Source organism: Emys orbicularis, chromosome 5 (genome assembly GCF_028017835.1).
Source record: "Emys orbicularis isolate rEmyOrb1 chromosome 5, rEmyOrb1.hap1, whole genome shotgun sequence".
Lineage (NCBI taxonomy): Eukaryota > Metazoa > Chordata > Testudines > Emydidae > Emys > Emys orbicularis.
Window position 1 is genome coordinate 66,162,060 of NC_088687.1, and position 20,682 is coordinate 66,182,741.

The 20,682-nt window shown below is 40.7% G+C and overlaps 1 protein-coding gene across 1 annotated transcript in view; it reads right to left on the reverse strand.

The window, feature by feature from the left end:
- SPMIP2 (sperm microtubule inner protein 2) overlaps positions 1–20,682 on the reverse strand; it is a 71,495-nt gene that overhangs the window by 28,701 nt on the left and 22,112 nt on the right. The window contains exon 3 of the mRNA XM_065405523.1: positions 20,326–20,384. Coding sequence (XP_065261595.1) covers positions 20,326–20,384 — 59 coding nt within the window. The remainder of the gene's footprint in view (positions 1–20,325; positions 20,385–20,682) is intronic.

Sequence of the window (20,682 nt, forward strand, 5' to 3'; positions counted from 1 at the left end):
CAACCCCGCAGGCTCCTAGGACTCTGGGTCCTGTGTAGAGAGAGAAGTTGGATTTGGTCTCAAGATGAGTTTGAGCCCAGGTTTACATTGCAGTGTAGACCTCCTCTTGGGAACTTACATGGCCCCCATTATCTTTGTGTCTCAGCTCCTCACAATCTTTAATGTATTAACTCTCACAGAGATAGGGAAAGTAATAGATCCTCATTTTACTGACAGTTACACTAAGTGACTTGCTCAAGGTCACACAAGAAGTCTGGCAGGGGAGGGAATTAAACTCTCAAGCCCCAGGTAAGTGTCCTAGCACTGGACCATCCTTCTGGGCATGCTGCTCTGGTTAAAAAGATGGATGGTGGGGTAATACAAATAATTCAGGACAGCAAGTCTGAGGGCTAGTATTTAGCATCCCAAAAGACTTGCTTTTCTCCCCCTTTACTGCTCCAAAAGGCGAGGAATAATATTCAGTTCTTATGAGGTGCATTGTGCTTTTCTATGTCTGTTTATACTCACAATTGTAACTGAATGTGTGCAGTTTGTAGCAGAGACTTTGCTAAAGCATCTACCATATGGATGCTGCTACAGAAATATTTTTCTATCTTCTTCATCTTTGAATGAGTGGGAAAAATTTCTCTGAAGTTTGAGAAGCTATGACAGCAGAAAAACTGCAAATGTCGTTTTGGTAGAATTGTACCAGCCATTTTCTTGAGTCTTGCTGGATAACAAACCAGTCGGATTGAATGATGGCACACTATAAACATTCACGCTCTTCTGCAGTTTCATGGAGTAATTTATGTGGAAACTTTCCCCTTGGCCTTCATACTAGCTTTACATTATATATCAGGCTGCAGCATGGTGTAAGTAAAATGTGCATCCTTACCCTGGAGCAGCACACTTCTGGTCTATTAAACCTCTGGCTAGGTCATTACAGCTTAAACATCCAGGCACCGATTTGCCAAACAGATATGTTTCTTCCATCCTAATATTTTTTCATTTTTGGCTCATGACTTGCCAACAATATTTTTAAAAAGCTACTGCTGATGAACGAAATTTTGAAAAAAAAATTGTTTTAAAGCAATTCTGCAAGTGACATATTCTGGGCTTTCTCTTCCCTGCTACGGTGTTTGCACAAAAGTAGGATTTATCTTCTGTAAGAGTTTACCTGCTTATTTCTCACCAGAAGTCAGCATCAAGAGATGACTGAGGTTCCAGAGGTTTATGACTTGAGGTGAGAAAAACATCTACAGAAGCTGATAACCAGCCAATGAGCAAAGGTCTGGGGTTTGGCCCCCCCACAGTAGAAGCTCTCAGTAGAGGACTGGACCGAGCTGAGGTTATGCCCCATTATGGTAGGTATTGTAGCAAGCAAAAGCAAGAGAATTGCTGTCTCAAAAAGCTTACAATCTAGTGCAAAGTACGACCGGGAGTTTGTGATGTTGGAGCTGGAGCTGGGACTTGGCCTCTATATTCGATGAGTTTGCCATCAAGCATCCCTTAGACTGCAACGATTTTTAATCCCTGCTGATGGTTGCAGGATTCAGACTGGTGACCCATAGGCAGAAGGCTCTCTTTGGCTCATTCACAGTGCCCTGAGGAATTCTGTCCTGCTGCTAACAGTACACCTTTGAAAATATGGCTTGATAAGTTTATATATAAAATCAAGCTTGGCCTTTTTTGAAGCTGACACAGGCAGGTTTTTTAGTGTCTGCACACAATGGCAAAATCTCCCAAATATTGTTCTCTGACTTAAGAATAAGGTGTGGCAGACTGTGCTTGAAGGTACATCTCCCCTTAGCACCATACAAATATTAAAAATGCAGAAGTAAAATAAATATTAGCAAATCATCCTGATACTATGTGCAGGGTCCTTATACTATCTTTTGCACAAATATGTATATTTTTTTCATTCCCAGGTAATCACCACAGCTTGAACCCACAACCTTCAGAGCTACAGTATAGAGTCTTACACTTCAACTAGAGGAGTTGCTGGTAGAAAAGGAAAAGTATGGTGTTAACCTCTCTGTGAATCAGCCCACATGGGTGAAGACAACACACGTGTTGCCAGTGCATTACATAGTTCTTAGAGGGACAGCAGTGGAACGCTGGGCACCAGGCCTGGTTTTTTTTTTCATGACTGTGGAAGCAGATTGTGGTCTAGTGATTACAGGCAACACAGCCAAATGGAACAATAGCCACGTTTGGGCCTTCTGCCTGGGACATGCGGATGTAAATTATGAATCTTTCCCACTTGAGCTAAAGAAGCAGTTCTCTTAGCATGGAAGTCCCATCAGGGTCATAAGCTTCTATATGTGCTCTAGCTGTAGAGGTGACACTTTATAAGTGTGGATTACAGAGGCACCTAATCTAGCATGTTTCTTTTAAAAGCCTTTAGCAATGTGGATGATACTTGGCTCTTGTATATTAGAGTTTGAAATAGTACCTAGAGCTCTATCTGAAGTGACTGGATGCAAGTTCTTAATTATCTGTGATACTGATGAGTGACAGTGACATCCTGTCAAAAAGGGTTAATGTGGCTTAGATGGGGTTAAGTAACCTGGTAGGCCATACCTGGGGGAGAGTTAGGCTTGATAGGCAAGCACTGATTGAGCATGGAGCCCAGCTGAGCAGGAGCAGCAGGGCTGGTATAAGGCCAGGAAGTGAGGCAGAAGAAGGCTGCAGTGTGGAAGCCTGCAATTCTTCTCTGGAGGTATGAAACTCAGAGGCAGAAACCCAGGGTAAGAGTAGAAGCCCTGGGATCCTGGCCCTGAAGGAAAGGTTTACCCAGAAGATGGGTGGATGGAGGCCTGATGGAGGTGGAATAGGGATATGGCAGCAAGGATGATGCAGACCTTTGCCACTGATCCAAGGGTCCCTGGGCTGGAACCTGGAGTAGTGGGCGGATCCGGGTTCCCCTACCAGCCACTGGGGAAGTGGCATAGTTTGGCTGGGAATGATAGTCCACTGAGACTTTGATACCCCACAAGGGGAAAACTATAGTGACCTGGTCGGAGAGCTGAGCCACGAAGAAGGAGCACCCCGAGTGACTGAGAGGAAGCACTGCAACTCCTGGACAGAAAGGGGTGTCGGATTGGGTGGAGCTATTCCCCAGAGGTAGCCACAAGGAAGTGCCTCAGTGGCGAGTAGAGATCCTGTTACAACCCCACCCAAAGTGTAATATGAAACCTTGGTCTCTGGGTTTGTACTTCAGTGTATCTTCCATTAGGCTACAGCTATAGTATGATATGGCTGGTTCTTCTCTCTTTTTACATCATTGTAAGACTGCCTTCACTAGTATTCAAAATCACGTTATTCCTAAGAGCTGCCAATACTGAAATAAAAGAGTGTAGTTCCTTTGGTTAAAATGCTGCTTATGTACTAAGTGTGTTACACAGAATTCTTGACATTACAGTTAGTAATATTTACAACTAAGAAATATGTTCCCTAGAAATAATCTGTCACCTCTGGGGGAGGGGAGGGAGGAAGAAACCGCCATGGATGGTGTATGATTCCACACTTAGATGTAATCTGTTCTGACGCTCTCGGGTTTATCTGGTGTTGGCTGGCATTAGTGATATTTTTCAAAAATCCAAACCCGCATGCATCCACTGCATTTGAAAGGCTTATTCAATACATAATCACCCTAGCAAAATGAAAAGTTTACTTTGCAAAATGGAAGGCTTCACTGTCTGTAGTTTGACTGGTTAATAAGCTCCCTAGGCTAGCAGACTGCATCCAAGCTGTCCTAGTATGTGAAAAATGTTCCCAGTGCCACAGTGACATCACAAGCACAAAGCTGATAGCTGCTTATGGGTTCCAGCTGGGCTTCTGATTACTCAGAGGCAGTGCAGGCTAAGCAAATCCTGTTTTCTTACTCTTCGGAAGAAGCCTCCAAAAGCTACTTCAGTGCCAAGGTCTCCTGACTGAAATCTCCCACTAGTCAGGGAAATATTGACCTACTCTGAAATATTTCAAATACAATACCTTTCTACTGATTTTCCTAAATGCTGCTTTGTTTCCTATAGTCAAGTTGAACAAGATACCTCGTTGAGTCCTTACAGATATGCAGTCCACTACAAATATTGCCTGTTTAAATAGAGTGGGTCTATTGTGTTAAAAGTGGCTAATACGTAAACATCAGATTTAATGCTGAAGTGCTATTTGAAAGGGAAAGGTGAGTCCTTACAGAAGGGGTTAACCACTACAGATTATGCTGAGTGGGGTTGAAATAGGCATTTTAGAAGTATTCCACCGAAGGGCATCAACAATAATTATAATGATGAAGACATCAAGATGTGGACATGCATAAACTAAGTAACTGTGATCTTATTGGCTATAATCCTTGTCTTTCCTTTCCTTCAGAGTGTTCTTACTTTTGCTCATCTTGACATGTCTAAAATTAGATTGTAAGCTCTTCAAGGCAGGGCACCTGTTTGTGTTCTGTAAAGCATCCAGCATACTTTTTGGAGGCTGCAGATACAGCAATAAGGGGGGAATTTTGACAATTGTTACCATATTTTCTCTGATTAATATAATTATCCATTGTATCAAAAGGAAGAATTCTGTGTGGGGGTCCTTTAATGTCACAAATGTCTCTCATTTGTATAAGACACAGATGCAGAAACTTACTCTTGGTGTAATTCCACTGAAATCCATAGAGTTACACCAGAATGAATTTGTCTCAGAGATTCCAAGCCAAGGATAGTGCTGATTGACATATGAATCATGGGGTTGTATATTTAACTGACAAATCTCAATATACAGACAACAAATTTAATATATATGAAGAGTTACAATATATAGTTCTTGGAGCAATTTCAGAAACTTTAGTCTGGCTAGAAACTGGATTTGAACACAGAGCTGTATGTTGGGAGTTCTAAAGCAGTGGTTCTCAGCCAGGGGTACAGAGGTTTTCTGTGGGTACAACTCATCTAGATAACTGCCTAGTTTTACAACAGGTTATATAAAAAGCACTAATGAAGTCAGAACAAACTAAAATGTCACACACCCAATGACTTGTTTATACTGCTCTATATACTATACACGGAAATGTAAGCAGAGCTATTCGACAGATGTAGCCACACTGAAGTGCCTCAGTGGTGAGTCGAGTACAATATTTATATTCTAATGCATTTTATAATATGGTAAAATGAGAAAGTAAGCAATTTTTCAGTGATAGTGTGCTGTGATACTTTTGTATTTCTATGTCTGATTTTTGTAAGCAGGTAGTTTTTAAGTGAGGTGAAACTTGGGGGTACACAGGACAAATCAGATTCCTGAAAGGAGTACAGCAACCTGGACAGGTTTAGAGCAGTGGCTCTCAGAGAACCGTAGCACATCTGTCAGGAGATGGAGCTTTGCTTTTGCCATCTAACATACCTGTTCAAACATGTACATGCTTGCAGATCCGCTAAATGCAGAGCTTAATAGTCTGTCTCTGGTCAAATTATTTCTCTCCCAAGACAGAAATAAGGCTAGGTTTCATGCTGTTGGTTGAACAGTGGAAAGGCCACTGAACAAGTTATGCGCCTCCATGATGTTCTGTCATGAGCCAAACCTGGCGCATTACATGAGGGAAGTCCTCTGAAGGACAGGTGTCTGACCATGTCCTCCAGCCATAGTGTTTTAGGTCTTTTGGGGGATCTTTTCCATCTTGGTTTCATTGCGTCAAAGTTGAAGATGATTCTTGAAGGGAAATTGGAAGGCATCTGGAGGAGATGACTGTAACACCTTACAGAGCCTTTGGCAACCATTTGAGAGAACAGGACCTGGTCAGTTTAGAAGACAGAGCTCTTCATTCAACTTGAATTCATACCACTGGATGATTTTGACATATGGAGATGCTTCATCTAAATGGTATCCAACTTCTTTTCAATCTTGACAGAAGGGCCATGATCACCAAAGCATTGTATATCCTCAGCTTTAAGCCATTCTTGAAGCCAAATTTTTCCATTCCCCATCATTACTTTGAGGGGGATAATAATGGCAAAGTATATGGGGGGGGAAAGGCATGTCCAACTTGCATGCACCATTTCCAAGCTTAAATATTACCATATGCTTGTAAATCAGGCATGCAAATGAGCTCACTTTCTATGTGCATTTACATGTCTAAAATTCTAAAAATCAGGCTCTGATGTTGATTTCTTTTTTTTATGTACATTATGCACTCAGTATATCCACAAAAGGGGAAAATAGTCTAGTCTCTGCTGCTCGGGTTCTCTCTCTCTCTCTCTTTTTGGCAGATGAATTTACAAAATAGAGTGGCATGTTCAGATTGCAATTTTAATTTAATGTTGATGAAAAGCTGACTATCCAACTTTAACTTAACACATTTTGTCACCCTTTCAACAGCATTACCTTTGCCAATACTTATACAATCCTTGTCCATCTGGTTATCCTTATCCAAAAAAACAAAAACCTGTTTTCCTACTGAACCAATCTGGATGTGTCATATGCCATTTGAAAACTCATTATTTGTATAGATGTCAGAAGCAGAGCTATGGGCATTAGTTTTACTTTAAAATTTTGCCATTTACAGCACTAACTCTTTCAAGATTAGCCTTCATTGTAGATAGTACTAGGGATTACTACTTTCAACATTGTATAGACAATCCCAGTGTTTAAAACTCACACACACACACACACACACACACACACACACACACACACACACACACACACACACACACACACACACACACACACCCCTCTAGATGGATAAACAATTCATATTCACAAACCAATCTGCCTATAAAGGGAACATCTCAAGTTAGAATTTTTAGACTTTGGACCAGGCACTGCCATTTATTATGTGTTGTACACTGCCTATCACAATGGGGCCCAACCTGGTTGTGGCTTTGAGGTGCTACTGCAATATAAATGTTTAATTTACATCCCAACACTATGTTAAAAGAAAACTAAGGTTGCCAAGTCAAGCATGCAAAAGTGAGGGGGATGGAGACACACCCTTTGCCAGTGGGCTTCACACTATGCCAAAGGAATGTTGAGACTTGGGAATAAGAGGTTCACTTCCAGATTCTGAAGGGAGTGTGTGTACTCTACTTATTACAGACCCTTCTGCTCCTACCCCCACCCAGCCTCTCTCTGTCCCCTCCGCTGGTGCTATGCTCCCTGGCTCCTACCCATTTTTTTTCCCCTCTCCCAAATCTTGCCCTTGTCCCATCCCTGCTCCTATCCTTATGGCTCCCCCCACCCCTCACATTGTTCCTATCTGTCCCTGTCTTATGTCCACCTCTGTTCATGCCCAGTCTCTCCACTCACTCCTAACTCCATGCTTGCCAAGGGCTTATCCACTTCCTTTTCCTCGAGCTCCTGCCCCTGGCTCCCTGCCTTGTGTCTCTTTCATGTCCTTGTTCTTCCCGTTCTGGAGCCCTCTCTGCATTCTAGCCAGGGGGTGCATTGAGCACACAGGAGAGTCTCCCTGCTCTGAATTGCAGTACCCAGTAACACCCAACAGATAGGAGGAGCAATTGCAGGGAAAGTTCACCTCAGTCCCTGCAGCCCTGGGCTGGAGTATTGTGAGTTTTTCTGTGCCAATGGCTCATAAGCAGTCTGGTTGGCATGTAGGAGCTGTGAGAGATGGAGCATGCTCAGGGCGGATGAAATCGCCAGATCATTTAGTTGCCAAATTGTAACAAGTTTCTAGTGAGCATGTACAAAATGAGATTTATTTTTTTTTCCAGAAGGTTTATAACTTGGTCAAATTTTTGAGGAAGATTTTCACAGGAACATCAAAAACCACATCCTGAAAACCATCACTACCCCTTGCCAAATTTCAAATCCCTACTCCAAAGCATGGAGCTGCTAGAGCAGGGGTCAGCAACCTCTGGCACACGGCTCACCAGGGTAAGCACCCTGGCGGGCCGGGCCAGTTTGTTTACCTGCCGCGTCCGCAGGTTGGGCCGATCACGGCTCCCACTGGCCACGGTTCGCTGCTCCAGGCCAATGGGGGCGGCGGGAAGCAGTGTGGCCCAAGGAATGTGCTGGCTGCGGCTTCCCGCTGCCCCCATTGGCCTGGAGCAGTGAACCACAGCCAGTGGGAGCCACGATTGGCCGAACCTGCGGACATGGCAGGTAAACAAACTGGCCCAGCCCGCCAGGGTGCTTACCCTGGCGAGCTGCGTGCCAGAGGTTGCCGACCCCTGTGCTAGAGCTTCTCAGTAGAACTGTTAAGAATTATTTTTAACATGGGTAAAAATATTCTTCCCCCAACCTCAGTCTGAGAAACATCAGCACTATTTTAGCTGAAACTTAAAAAAACAGTTTGAGACAGACATCTGGCATTGAAAATTTCAACTTGAAAGGTTTAAGTTTGGCCAATTTATGAGAACTGAAAACAGGGCCTTATAATGGAAAGTATTTAAAATCCTTACCTAGAGATGTCACTACCTGCGATGATAAAGACTGATTCTTTCTTTGTAAATTAAATAAATCTCACCTATTACTAAGACAAAGCAGTAAAGAATGAATATTATAGTAGTGTAACACTCCCGCCCAGTCCATGCTGATGAGCATCCATCCCTTTGCTTGGACATAATTGAATTTTTTGTAAATTTTAGTCTTTCTATCTACAAAATTCTTTTCTCTCATTAACTATGAGCTCTGTGTCAGCTCAAAAGTTTCTCTCTCACCAACAGAAGTTGGTCCAATAAAAGATATTACCTCATCCACCTTGTGTTTCTAATATCCTGGGACCGACATGGCTACAACACTGCATACCAGAGACAAGGAGCAAAGATTTGAACTGCTCTATTTAATATTAGATTGTGGATCAAGTTGTGCAATAAACCCATCTCTTTAAGGCTGAAAGTCCAGCGGGAAATTCTTTGAAACATGTTGGAAACTGTCCAGTTGGAAACTGGCCAGAATGCAGGCAGAAGTGACAAAAAATGACGTTGGAAATGCGGAGAAAAGAACACAAACCTCATATATATGCTATGGAGATGTCCCTTACACTCTCTCTGGGAATAGAACAATAGGAATGTGGATGGGAAACCCAAGATATTCAAGAAATGGAAGTATGTTGGAAGAATCTAAACACTGCAAAATGGTGTACAGGAGCATGTGAGCTACCAATAGTAGAGGGGAAAACACTTTCCTACTGAACAAGAGAAAAGGGGATTTGTTTTTTTTTTTTTTTTAAAGAGAATTAGGTATTTTATTTTTAGAAGTATATGAATAATATATTCCCCATTTTCATGGGACTTAAAAACTTGTGTTATGAGTGACTGTTTACCATCATTTTTAGTAAGGTGGTTTTTTTTTTTATATATATACACACACACACCAGGGGTAGGCAACCTATGGCATGCACGCCAAAGGCAGCACGCAAGCTGATTTTCAGTGGCACTCACACTGCCTGGGTCCTGGCCACCGGTCCGGTGGGCTCTACATTTTAATTTAATTTTAAATGAAGCTTCTTAAACATTTTAAAAACCTTATTTACTTTACATACAACAATAGTTTAGTTATATATTATAGACTTATAGAAAGAGACCTTCTAAAAACGTTAAAATGTATTACTGGCATGCGAAACCTTAAATTAGAGTGAATAAATGAAGACTCGGCACACCACTTCTGAAAGGTTACTGACCCCTGATATACACAGTACCATATTTTTCACTTGCAGCGGAGTATGTCAAAGCATTTGCAAATATTAATTGAATCTCAAACACCCTGTGAAGTAGTTAAATAATATTAATCTGTTTTACAAAAAGGCCAGCTAGGGATTAGATAAAGGCAATTTTTTTTTTTTTTTTTTTTTTTTTTTTTGGTAGAAAGTATTGGCATTTTTCTGGTGACCCAATCAGTTTCTGCAGAACTGAAGGCACAATTCTATTGTAAAATTGGCATCCTCTTAGTCAACAGATTTACTCATATGTATTCTGTAGTGTCTGCTTGCTTCAGTGATTTAAAAAAAAAAAAAATTATATTAAAAGACCAGCTAGCCCTGCGGAGTCAACACAGCTAACAGGGAAGGAGCTAGTTTCCATTCCTTCACATGTGTTAGCAAACAATTTTAAGTATCGCCTATCCCTGTGCAAACCTGTTGATGACCCTGGATATGCACAAGTGTTACTGAAGACTGAATTTAGTTGCAGAATGTTTATTACTGGCAATTAGAAAAATCATCTTTTCACTTAAAAACTGAGCACACTTGATTTTGAAATTAAAGGCCATTAATGTGGGATCCCACAATGCCATTTTTGGAGCCATTTTTTTCCTGAAAAACTACAATTTTAACTTTTTTGTTTTGAAGTCACCTTAAAAAAAAAAAAAAAAATTCTTATGGCCTGTAAGGCTTTTGAATGTTTTTTATATATAATTTAAAAACAAAATATTAGAAACATCCGGTCTAAACATCCCTATTTTTTGCTACAGGTGTCTCTGGAATAATGTGTTAGTAACATCACAAGAGACAGAAACTTAAGTTGCAACACTCTGAATTCAGAATTCTCAATTTTCCAATTCTCAGTTGGAAAGGAAAGGGATGTTAAGTCAGATTGTTTAAACTTTTTGTTTCAGTATTACAGACCTTTTCAACTCAAATTCCTATCAAGCAGTTAGCTCTTTCACAAAGTTTTCTTCGCCTAACACCTTTCCTTCAAAAGACGGCTAAGCTGCAGCTCGGGATTCTGCCTATTTTGAGGGCCTTATTTTTACCTAGTCCATAGGAAGTCAGCAATTGTAATTCCTCATATTTCTAAAATGAAGGAAAAACAGAAGGAGGGGGGAAAACTCAGTTTTAGATAGATGAGGGTCAGTAAAGGACACACACAATCATCCTTTTCCATTAATGTTTTTTAAAACTAGTTTAGGCCTCATAGTTGATAAAGGAAATCTTCCAAATGTGAACCAATGCACTACTGTCAGCTGAAGGTAGAAACAAATGCCACTGAGAATTACATGGAGTGTATGCAGGCACAGTAGCTCAGAGCTGCAAATTAACCCCATTCAGCCTCAAGTAGGCGCTAACTCTGATATTCAAACATCCAACTACGCTGGGGATGTGGGCATTGCTGGTCTGAGTGTCATCCCTGTTCTTCCAAGATGACCCTAAGGGCAACTGAGTCACAGAGAGGTTAAAGGAACTGTGCACTTGCAAACACTGTATGATATACATTACTGTTGTTGCCAAGCTCCTTGTTTGTTGGGGAGGGGGAACACATTTTGAAATCTTTTTTTACTTTCCAATTCTAGCTATAGTTGACAGCTTGTGGCTTAGAATAGTTTGGGCTGGACTGTGCCATTAAAGCACAGTCCTGCATAAGAGATGGTGCAGAGCTGCTCTACCACAGCGAGAGGTCCAGGAAGCATGGCGATTTGGGGAGACACAATGCCTCCCTGAGCTATTTAGCATGCTAAAGAATCTCACCCCCTGCACCGTTTCAGGAGGGTCCAATGTTCACACCCCTATTACTGGCCAGTTCAGTTAGCTGGTTCAAAGGGGGCTCTGCCTCTGCCCTATCCTCTCTGTAGTGGTTTGTACTGAAAGGAGGGCTAGCAAGAGCTGCAAGGGTGACTGGCCTCTGCGTAAGGGAGCAGTTGCAAAGGGATAGAGGATGCTGGCACATTAATGCAAGGGCCAGCTACAATCTGGTAATGGTGTGTCGGGTCACAATTAACTATTTCTTACACTAATGTTTAGCATTTAATTTAGAGGCAATGAGGAAGAGGGATGGTCTTTTGGTTAAAAATAATCAACTGGTGATCAAGAGCTGTGATCTATTCCTTGCTTTGCTATAGCCTTTCTGTGTGGCCATGGTTAATTAATTTAAAATAAGGATAAGACCCATGAGAGTGGGACTGAAGCTTAATATGTGTAAAGCACTTACAGATCTTCTCATGGAGAGTGCTATAGAAAAGAAAAATATTAATTTCCAATTTTGTTAGTAAAAACATCATTCTGTGGTTGCCTCTCTTACTGTCGTGTTTTCGAGTCTCAGTGGACGCTGCTGGCAGAGAGAGTTGGCCCTGTTCTGACAGTTACACAGCCAATCTGCCACATGCAGCATGACAAGAGACAGGCACACTCTACAGAATGTCTGATGTAGAAAATCCTGATGAATGATGAAAGAGAAAGTGGAGTGTTATCGGCCTATTATTTCAGCAAGTTATAGAGGTTTTTTAAGCTCTCACAGGCTGTAAAGATGACATTTTATCATCTGACCCTTGCAGTAGAGATGCATATGAATAAAACATGTTGCCCTGGAGAAGGTTGTATGGACAAGACTTAGTACAGGGGAAGGATACAACATAAGACTCAACTTGTGTATAAATCAAGCCTCTGCTTTTTTTTTTTTTTCCTGACTACTCTATTGATTACAGCACAGCATGTGTAATTATGTAATATGCTAAATAAAATATCAATATTTAAGCATTGATGGACTTCATTCTGACATTTGTGCCAATGTAAATTTGCAGTAACTCCACTGACATTGACGGAATTACACAAGGGTAAGAGCAGAATCAGTTTCTCTGACCTTTGCCAAGAGAACTAAAACCTGACAACAGTATAACAGAAGCACTTTGAGTATAGTGCTGGCCTGGTACTAGAGAAATCTCCTGCAAGAAACGCATAGCAGTCAACCCCTTCAGCACTTGAGTGGCTGAGATTATAGTGTTCCTAGAAAGGCTTGCACACTTGCCAGAGCACTAGTAACCCGCAGCCCAGCTCAGGTGCTGCTCCTGGCCTATTTTCATCCTTAAATGGGAAGGGGGAGAAAACAAGCCAGTCTTCCTCTCTAAGCTCCCTTTTCTCTGGACACTTGAACTCTACAATGAGGCAACTCTCCCTACAACAACTCCTCTCCACTGCCAACCACCTCAGTTGTGCATCAGGGCCCAAAAGTGCCTCGAGTCTCCGATAAACCTATAAACAGCTGAGAGGTGGTGTGAAGACTTCAGTGCCTGCTCTTCAGGCTAGCTCTAGCCCACTCATGGCCCTATTAGAAGAACATCTGGGGTGGGAAGGCAAAACATGACAGATGAGAAAAGAGGGTATAGATTGAAGAGCAGGGGGAGAAAAGATGGGAGGAAAAACTAGCAGAAGGTAAAGTGAGGAAGGAGAAGATGGGAGGGGAAGGACAGAGCAGACCAAAATCTAGACAGCCAAGAAAAGGACAATGATGTGAGGGGTGTGAAACAGGACTGTTGCAACAAAGCTCCATCTCTTTCCCTGGCCTCAATCACACAAAATGATCTATTGTTCCAAGAGGTCAGATCTCTGTCACCTGACAGGGATCAATAACCACTGAGTCCAATGGTTACTGTTACAGAGGGGAGCAAGACTTATGGTGAAACTTAGAGTAGGGAAATTAATAAATAGGAACTTGAATTAATATTATGGAATAGAAATATAGTACAGGGAGTGAAGACTGCAAAGAGGACATGGAGAAACTTCTTTCCCTTATGCCTGGCTTTTACTGTAATATGGGATTACCTTTTCAGAATGAAAAAATAGGGTAAGGAGGCTCAGGAGAGAGAGAAGCAAGCTGCAGCTGCTAACACCCTCCTTCACCCATGAAGGCGGGTCTATATACAAAATTGCATCAGCTTAACCAAAGTGATTTCTAAAGCAAGCTAGTTAAATTAATCCTTCTTTGAGTATAGACACGCTTACCTCAGTTTAACCCTAGCTTTACATGAGCAAGCTAAACCACTTTTTAAACCAATATAAGTGTGTCCACACAAGGGTTTTCATCAGAGTAACTGACTCAGTTTAATTAAACCAGTGCATGTCTGTGTGTAGGAAATCTCGACGTCTGTTACCTTGAGAGTCTGGTGGTCATACCACTCCTTCTCTTTGCAACCTGAAGAAGTGGGTCTCTAAAGTAATATAAAGGAAGCAATGCTGCAAGCTGAGCTCTGGAAACTACAGAGGGAAGGCAGGGCTAGATCATCCCTGAAAGTCCCAATGGCATTCACTCTGAAAAGCTAAGGGTTCAAGGATAGAGGGAAGGAAGGATATAAGGCATGGGAAGAGGCCTACTTGGGCCAAGTAATTATGACGTCAGTCTGAAGTATTTAGGTTACAAAACCTGCCTACAATGTAGTCATTTGCTCTTTCCAACTAGGCAAACATTATGTCTTGTGGGAAATCATGAGGAGGACTCCCCTTACAAAATCACAAAGTTGATCACTAATAACACAAAGTAAATATCTTTCAAATATTGCCAGCAACATCTGTGCTAGTTTAACTACTGGTTCATGTTGCAGTCCTTTATGGAATATACTCATTTGAAGAGAGCAAAGAGTGTGTCACCACATCCATAATGAAGATTGAACTTGTGGGATTTTCTGTGTGTGCTGCAGCTCAATTCCTTTCAGGCTTTTAACAACACCCTCCTACTTTTACTTTTTGCTTCATCTTAAGTTTCCAAAAGTCTGGATGCCTATATATGATCTTATACTTATAATATTTGGTTTTGGTGGAATGAAAGCAAGGCCAGACTGTGATCTCATTTATATGAGTGAAACTTCAGAGGAAAGCCACTTAATTCAATAAAGTTACTCTGAATTTACATCAGTGTAAACAAGAGCAGGAGCTTAACTTTTACAAGTGACATAAATCTGAGAAGCATATAAGAAATTTTCCTTCTCCTCCAGAACAAAAATTAACTCTATGGAAATTCATGGTAAAATAAAAGATTTACATATTGTTTATATTTTTAGATATCCTAAGAAATAATGCACAGTAATGTTGAAGCATAGATTCAAAGAATTCAATAGAAGACTACAGTCATTGGTGATCAAGTCAGTCCGATTAAGCATGTCCATGCAGTGCTAAGAGATACTGGGCTTTGCAACACTTTTGTGAGTATTCACATAGTAAAATAAAGGTTTACAAGAATATACAGGGCAAAGATGTACCATTTCTATTAGCAAATGCTGTTTTTCAGATGGATATGGGGAGAGGGGAGATGTGAATTTGTCCACAAACAAATTTCACCATTTTTGCCAAGTCTCCTGCACCCCAAGGAAAATAAAAGGGGTGGGTGGCTTTATGTAATGAAACGAATGAAATCCACCACAAAACAAAATCATGAATCTATGACAAGTGGAAATTTTTCCATTTTATGCAAATCACATTTCCACAAGGGAAAAAGTGAGTTGTTACCGTAAAAGAAAAAATTGAAGGCAAGAATAAAACAGAAGTGTTCTGCTTTTCTTTTTGCTAGGGTTAAGAGTATTTCTAACTTCACAGGTACCATACCCAGTATCCTGAGCTAGTGCACCTACAACTTTTGAAACACTTCCTCCTTGAAGATATCTTGCCATGTCTTCTGTGTGCCTCATCATTTTATACTCCTGCAGAAACATCTTCACTGGCCACCAAACAGAGGCAAATGTTAACACTTTCACTTCCTCTGAAAGCATCAGCTTCTCCCTTTCTATCATTTCCATGCAAACTGAACAATGGCCGCTCCTGTCTGGCTATGCCAGCGCTAGAAGCATCTAACCATATGGATGTCAAGTACGGCACACTTCACCCTAAATCACCTCACCTCTTGTTGATGTTGAAACTATTCATCTGATATCAACAGGGTCAGTGCCCACTGTAGTAAAGAATGTTCCGGTTCATTAGGAGTCAATATTACTGTCCATTAAAGAGTATTGGATTCTGTACCCTTCACATAAGCAAGAGAACAAAAGCTGAGAGGGTGGTGTGGAGCAGAATTTGACACGTCAAATTCCGCTCAAGATATTTTAGGGTAGAGACAGCCTCTACGAATCACACAAACCAAGACTGACTTACAGATACAGATGTCTGCAGTGTTGGACCCAGAATATAAGAGAGACAAGGTGGGTGAGGTAACATCTTTCATTGGACCAACTTCTATTGGTGAAAGAGACAAGCTTTCAAGCTACAAGGAATTCCTCTTCTTACAGATATAGAGACAGTTTCCATAGTAATAATATCTATGCCTTCTGAAAACATTCAAGGTACTAATACATTTAGAAATGCATTTAGAAATACTTTACTCATACATGGGTTGATTGTGCAAAGAGCTGAGCATTCCAGACCTAATCAGAAAAGCATATGCTTAAATTTAAGCACAAGAGTAGTGGGGGGGGGGGGGATGGATTTACTCTAGAGCTATCCATTAATCTCAGTTAACTCAAGTTATTAACTGAAAACAAATTAACTCAATTAAAAAATTTAATTGTGATTATTCGCAGTTTTAATCACACTGTTAAACAATAATACCGATTTTAATTTATTAGAAATATTTTTGGATGTTTTACTACATTTTCCAATATATTGATTTAAACAATACAGAATACAAAGTCTACAGTGCTCACTTTATATTATTTTTATTACAAATATTTGCACTGTAAAAAAGAAATAGTATTTTTCAATTCATCTCATATAAGTACCGTAGTGCAATCTTTGTCGTGAAAGTGCACTTACGAATGTAGAATTATTATTTTTTACATAACTGCACTCAAAAACAAAACAATGTAAAACTTTAGAGCCTACAAATCCATTCAGTCCTACTTCTTGTTCAGCCAATCACTAAGACAAACAAGTTTATTTACGTTTACAGGAGATAATGTTGCCCACTTCTTATTTACGATGTCACCTGAAAGTGAGAACAGGTGTTTGCATGGCACTGTTGTAGCTGGCATTGCCAAGGTATTTATGTGCCAGATATGCTAAACAATCGTATGCCCCTTCATGCTTTGACTTGTAGATTGCACGATCTTTTGTTTCTTTTTTACAGTGCAAATATTTATAATAAATATTACAAAGTATAGAGTGCTCACTTTGTATTCCGTGTTGTAACTGAAATCAAAATATTTGAAAATGTAGAAAAACATCCACAAATATTTATAATACATTTAAATTGGTATTCCATTATTGTTCAACAGTGCAATAAAAAAAAAATTATCATGATTAATCACAGTTTTAAACCGTTTGACAGCCCTAGTTTACTCACATGCTTAAAGTTAAGTGTGTTCTTAAGTGCTTTTCTGGATCTCAGAAAGAGTGCTCAGCTAGGGTTCAGGTCTTGATGTGGCCCTTCAGCACTGTCCATATGCCATCCACATGTCCCATGCCTTCTGCTTGCTAAGCTGTATCCTCTTCCTGCTGCTGCTATTACAGGCCCTCTGCCAACAACAGGGTGTGCCTGTGCACAGCTCTTGGTTTTTCAGTCGCAGCAGTCAGGCTGTCTGCCATGCAGCTTTCCCTCTGCAACCGGCTGCCAGGCTGCTGTCTCTGGCCAGCTGCTTCTATTCACAGAAACCTCTGGCTTTCTCTCCCAAGTAGGTCAGGTCAAAATATTTTGTCAAAACTGTTTTTGATGGGAAATGTTTCACTTTTTTGGGGTGAAAAGTTGACATTTCCCAAGGACATTTGACAAAACTGGGGGGAAAGGGAAATTGTTCTCTTTAAAGATGTCTGTGGAATTATTTTTCCACAACTTGCTCTACTCCCAACCTAGATCCCCCTAAGACTCTTGAGGGTTACTACCCTTTCCTGTATGCTACATTAGTGAGACTGCTACTGGTTAAATGTTGGGCTAGGCAAGACAGAATTCTCCTTTGGCTACATCCTTCCCCCTCCATTTTATTTAGATTTCAGGGAAGACACTGAGAAATGAGCTAGTGGGTTCATTATGATATTAGTGTATAATCTATTCCAGATATTGCAATATACATATATAATCTACTTCCCTTCATGGGCTGGAACCAAGACATCAGAGCTGATCACCCTTTAAACCTTTGGGAAACTTCAGATATGAATCCAAATTTGAATTAGAAATTTGCAACTCAGGCACTTTTCTCCAGCTGAAATGCAGCCTACCTGTTATTACTTCTACTTCTTGCTATCATTGGAGACTTCAGATTCTCTTCCAAATAACAATTTACCCTTTCAGAAAGAATTTCTGATATGATCGTCTATTGAGTAGTGTAATTCAGGAAGAGTCAGCAAAAGAGAGACGAAAAAGTCTATAGCAATGATAGATAGTGGACTATACTTGCTATGAATGGAATTTGCATCATGCTATTGAAAAACTATATAAAAGTTGCAGAGATATTCCCCTGAATAATACTGTGATATCAATATTGTCAAGGATGAAAGTTGATTATTCTAGTTTACATTTCTAATAGTTTTGCTGGAAAAGTGGAACTGGAAGACACCAGTGAACAGGTCTGACCCTTTTCTAACCAACTATCCTAAATATAAAATGGATACTGCAAGAGATCTCAGAACACTTTGTGTTTGAAATAACTAGAGATAATCAAAGTATTGTCCTTGCACTGATGAATTTCACCGGGTTTTTTTCCGCTTAGAAATGCCTGTAGTAACCTTGTATTGATTATAAGACTAGAGAGTCAGCGCTATTACAGGGTCAGCAGTGAAGCTATATGCAAAAGATCCAATGTTAACAATTAAATCCTCTGAATATTTTATGCAGTTCCTATAAAATTTGTTCATGCTTTAAAGATCTGCAGCATACTAGATAAAATAACTTAATTATCTAATAGTGCATCCTTTTGTGAGACATTCCATTAGCTGATTGCACACATTTACTTGTGTTTAAACTCAGGTCACTCTGCTTTCCCATCCACCGTTCTCTGGTCAAAGTAAATATAGTATGTCCTTTATAGTAAGCCCCATATTAATCCCTATACAATCATTGTACACAAGGATTGCTTTCAAAAATCTTGATAATATGAATGGCTTATGAATGTTTTATGAATGCATTAAAAGATGGACAAGCACTCTAAGCCTTCTTGAAAGATACTGCTTTGGCTGTCCTCCTACACTGAACTCGGAATGTTTCATTAGCTCCCAGCATTTGGAAAATGTAATGAAGAAGCTGTTTATTTTATAACCTGTCACCAGAATAAAGCAACCTCAACAGAATTCCACTGTATTAACCCAAATAAACAATTACAGATATGGCTTTATACCTATGATTTATAGGACAACAAAGAAACTAGTCACTCAGGGCTAGTAGATGATCAACTAAGGCACTTCCTGACTCTGTTATATGGCCTATCTATACCATGGGCACAGGAGGGGAAGTAGTCTCCAGAGAATCATTACTTCCCCCCGCCACCATGTGTACGTAGGTGGGTGGGAGAGGAGAGGAAAAAATGGGACAGAGTAGAGGAGAGCATTGGCTTGCTCCCTGCATGCCAGCGTTGTGTCAGTGCAGAAGGCACTGTGCCAGGGGTAGGTCCAGTGCAGTTTAGTTCCTCCCTGGAGCAGGCAGGCAAACTTGGAGGCAAATTGCAACTCCGAGTCATAGTCTGATTCATAAGCTGCTCCTAGGACAACATAACTAGACACTGCCCCTTTTTCAGAGTAGATCATAATGTGACAACCTAGCCCTCATTCTAATAGGACTAGTTTTATGATGCTGGGAGTTGTGTGTTTCTTTACACAATGCACAGTCAACCTGTGGAACTCCTTGCGAGGCAATGATGTGAAGGCGAAGACTATAACAGGGTTCAAAAAAAGAACTAGATAAATTCATGGAGGATAGGTCCATCAACGCCTGTTAGCCAGGATGGGCAGGAATGGTGTCCCTAGCCTCGGTTTGCCAGAAGCTGGGAATGAGCGACAGGGGATAGATCACTTGCTGATTACCTGTTCTGTTCATTCCCTCTGGAGCACCTGGCACTGGCCACTAGCAGAAGACAGGATACTGGGCTAGATGGACCTTTGGTCTGACCCAGTATGGCCGTTCTTATGTTATTCTTGGGAGAGAACTCTACAAATCTCCTCACTCTCCTCCCCTCCACAGATCTCCTCAATCTCTTTCTCCCCCTCATACTTTACCTAAAATTATCATTAATAATAATAATAAATAATGCTTAGCACAGACTTGGCTCATGGTCACCAATCAATGTGACAGACCCTATAAACCAAGGTAAAATTAGGGACTGTCTGAAAAATGATCGGTAACCTGAAAAGTAGGATTTTCATTTGACAGTGGCATTTATGAGTCCCAAAGAGTTTTCCTTAAGTTCTAACATTTATTTTGTTTCTATTTATGTAATAGTGCTATTCATTTATTATAACATCAATTAAATGGTTAACTATAAATCCTGCCTCTTAGCTATTGTCACTACAGCTCTATTGCTGAAAATGGGTTTCCCGCAGCAGTAGATACTCATGGAATCTCTTTGGTAACAATAGATGTTGTTGTCCAGTACCTTCTGCTACAAGGTTAAGCATGCCACTGTTCTGCCTGTCCCAGGTCTTCTCACAGATCAGGGTAATCTAAGCATCTCTGCAACAGTGGGCTAGTCACCAGAGGACGTTTGCTAGCATAATGAATAAATAGTTACCATGGATTCTGGTATCGATGAGTTATCTCATCTTCAGCAGCCTGACGGAATTCTCCAGTCTGTCAAAGAAAAACAAAACCAAAGCTTGTTGGCAAGGGGAATAGATATTATATTTGTCTGCCCCTCTCCAATCAGAGTGGGAGTGAGGAGAGAGTCCATTAACAGAGTTGAAAGCCAAGGAAGGGTGCTATGGTTCTACATCTTGAAATGTGAGAGCAACCTGGGTGCAGCATTCTGGCCCCCTTAAAATTTAGAGAGGAAGAATTTAGAAAGACAATAAAACTGAAATTGTAAGGCTATATTTCTACAACATCTCCAGCAATAGAACAAGGTACATAAGAAGAGTTAAGCAATGTC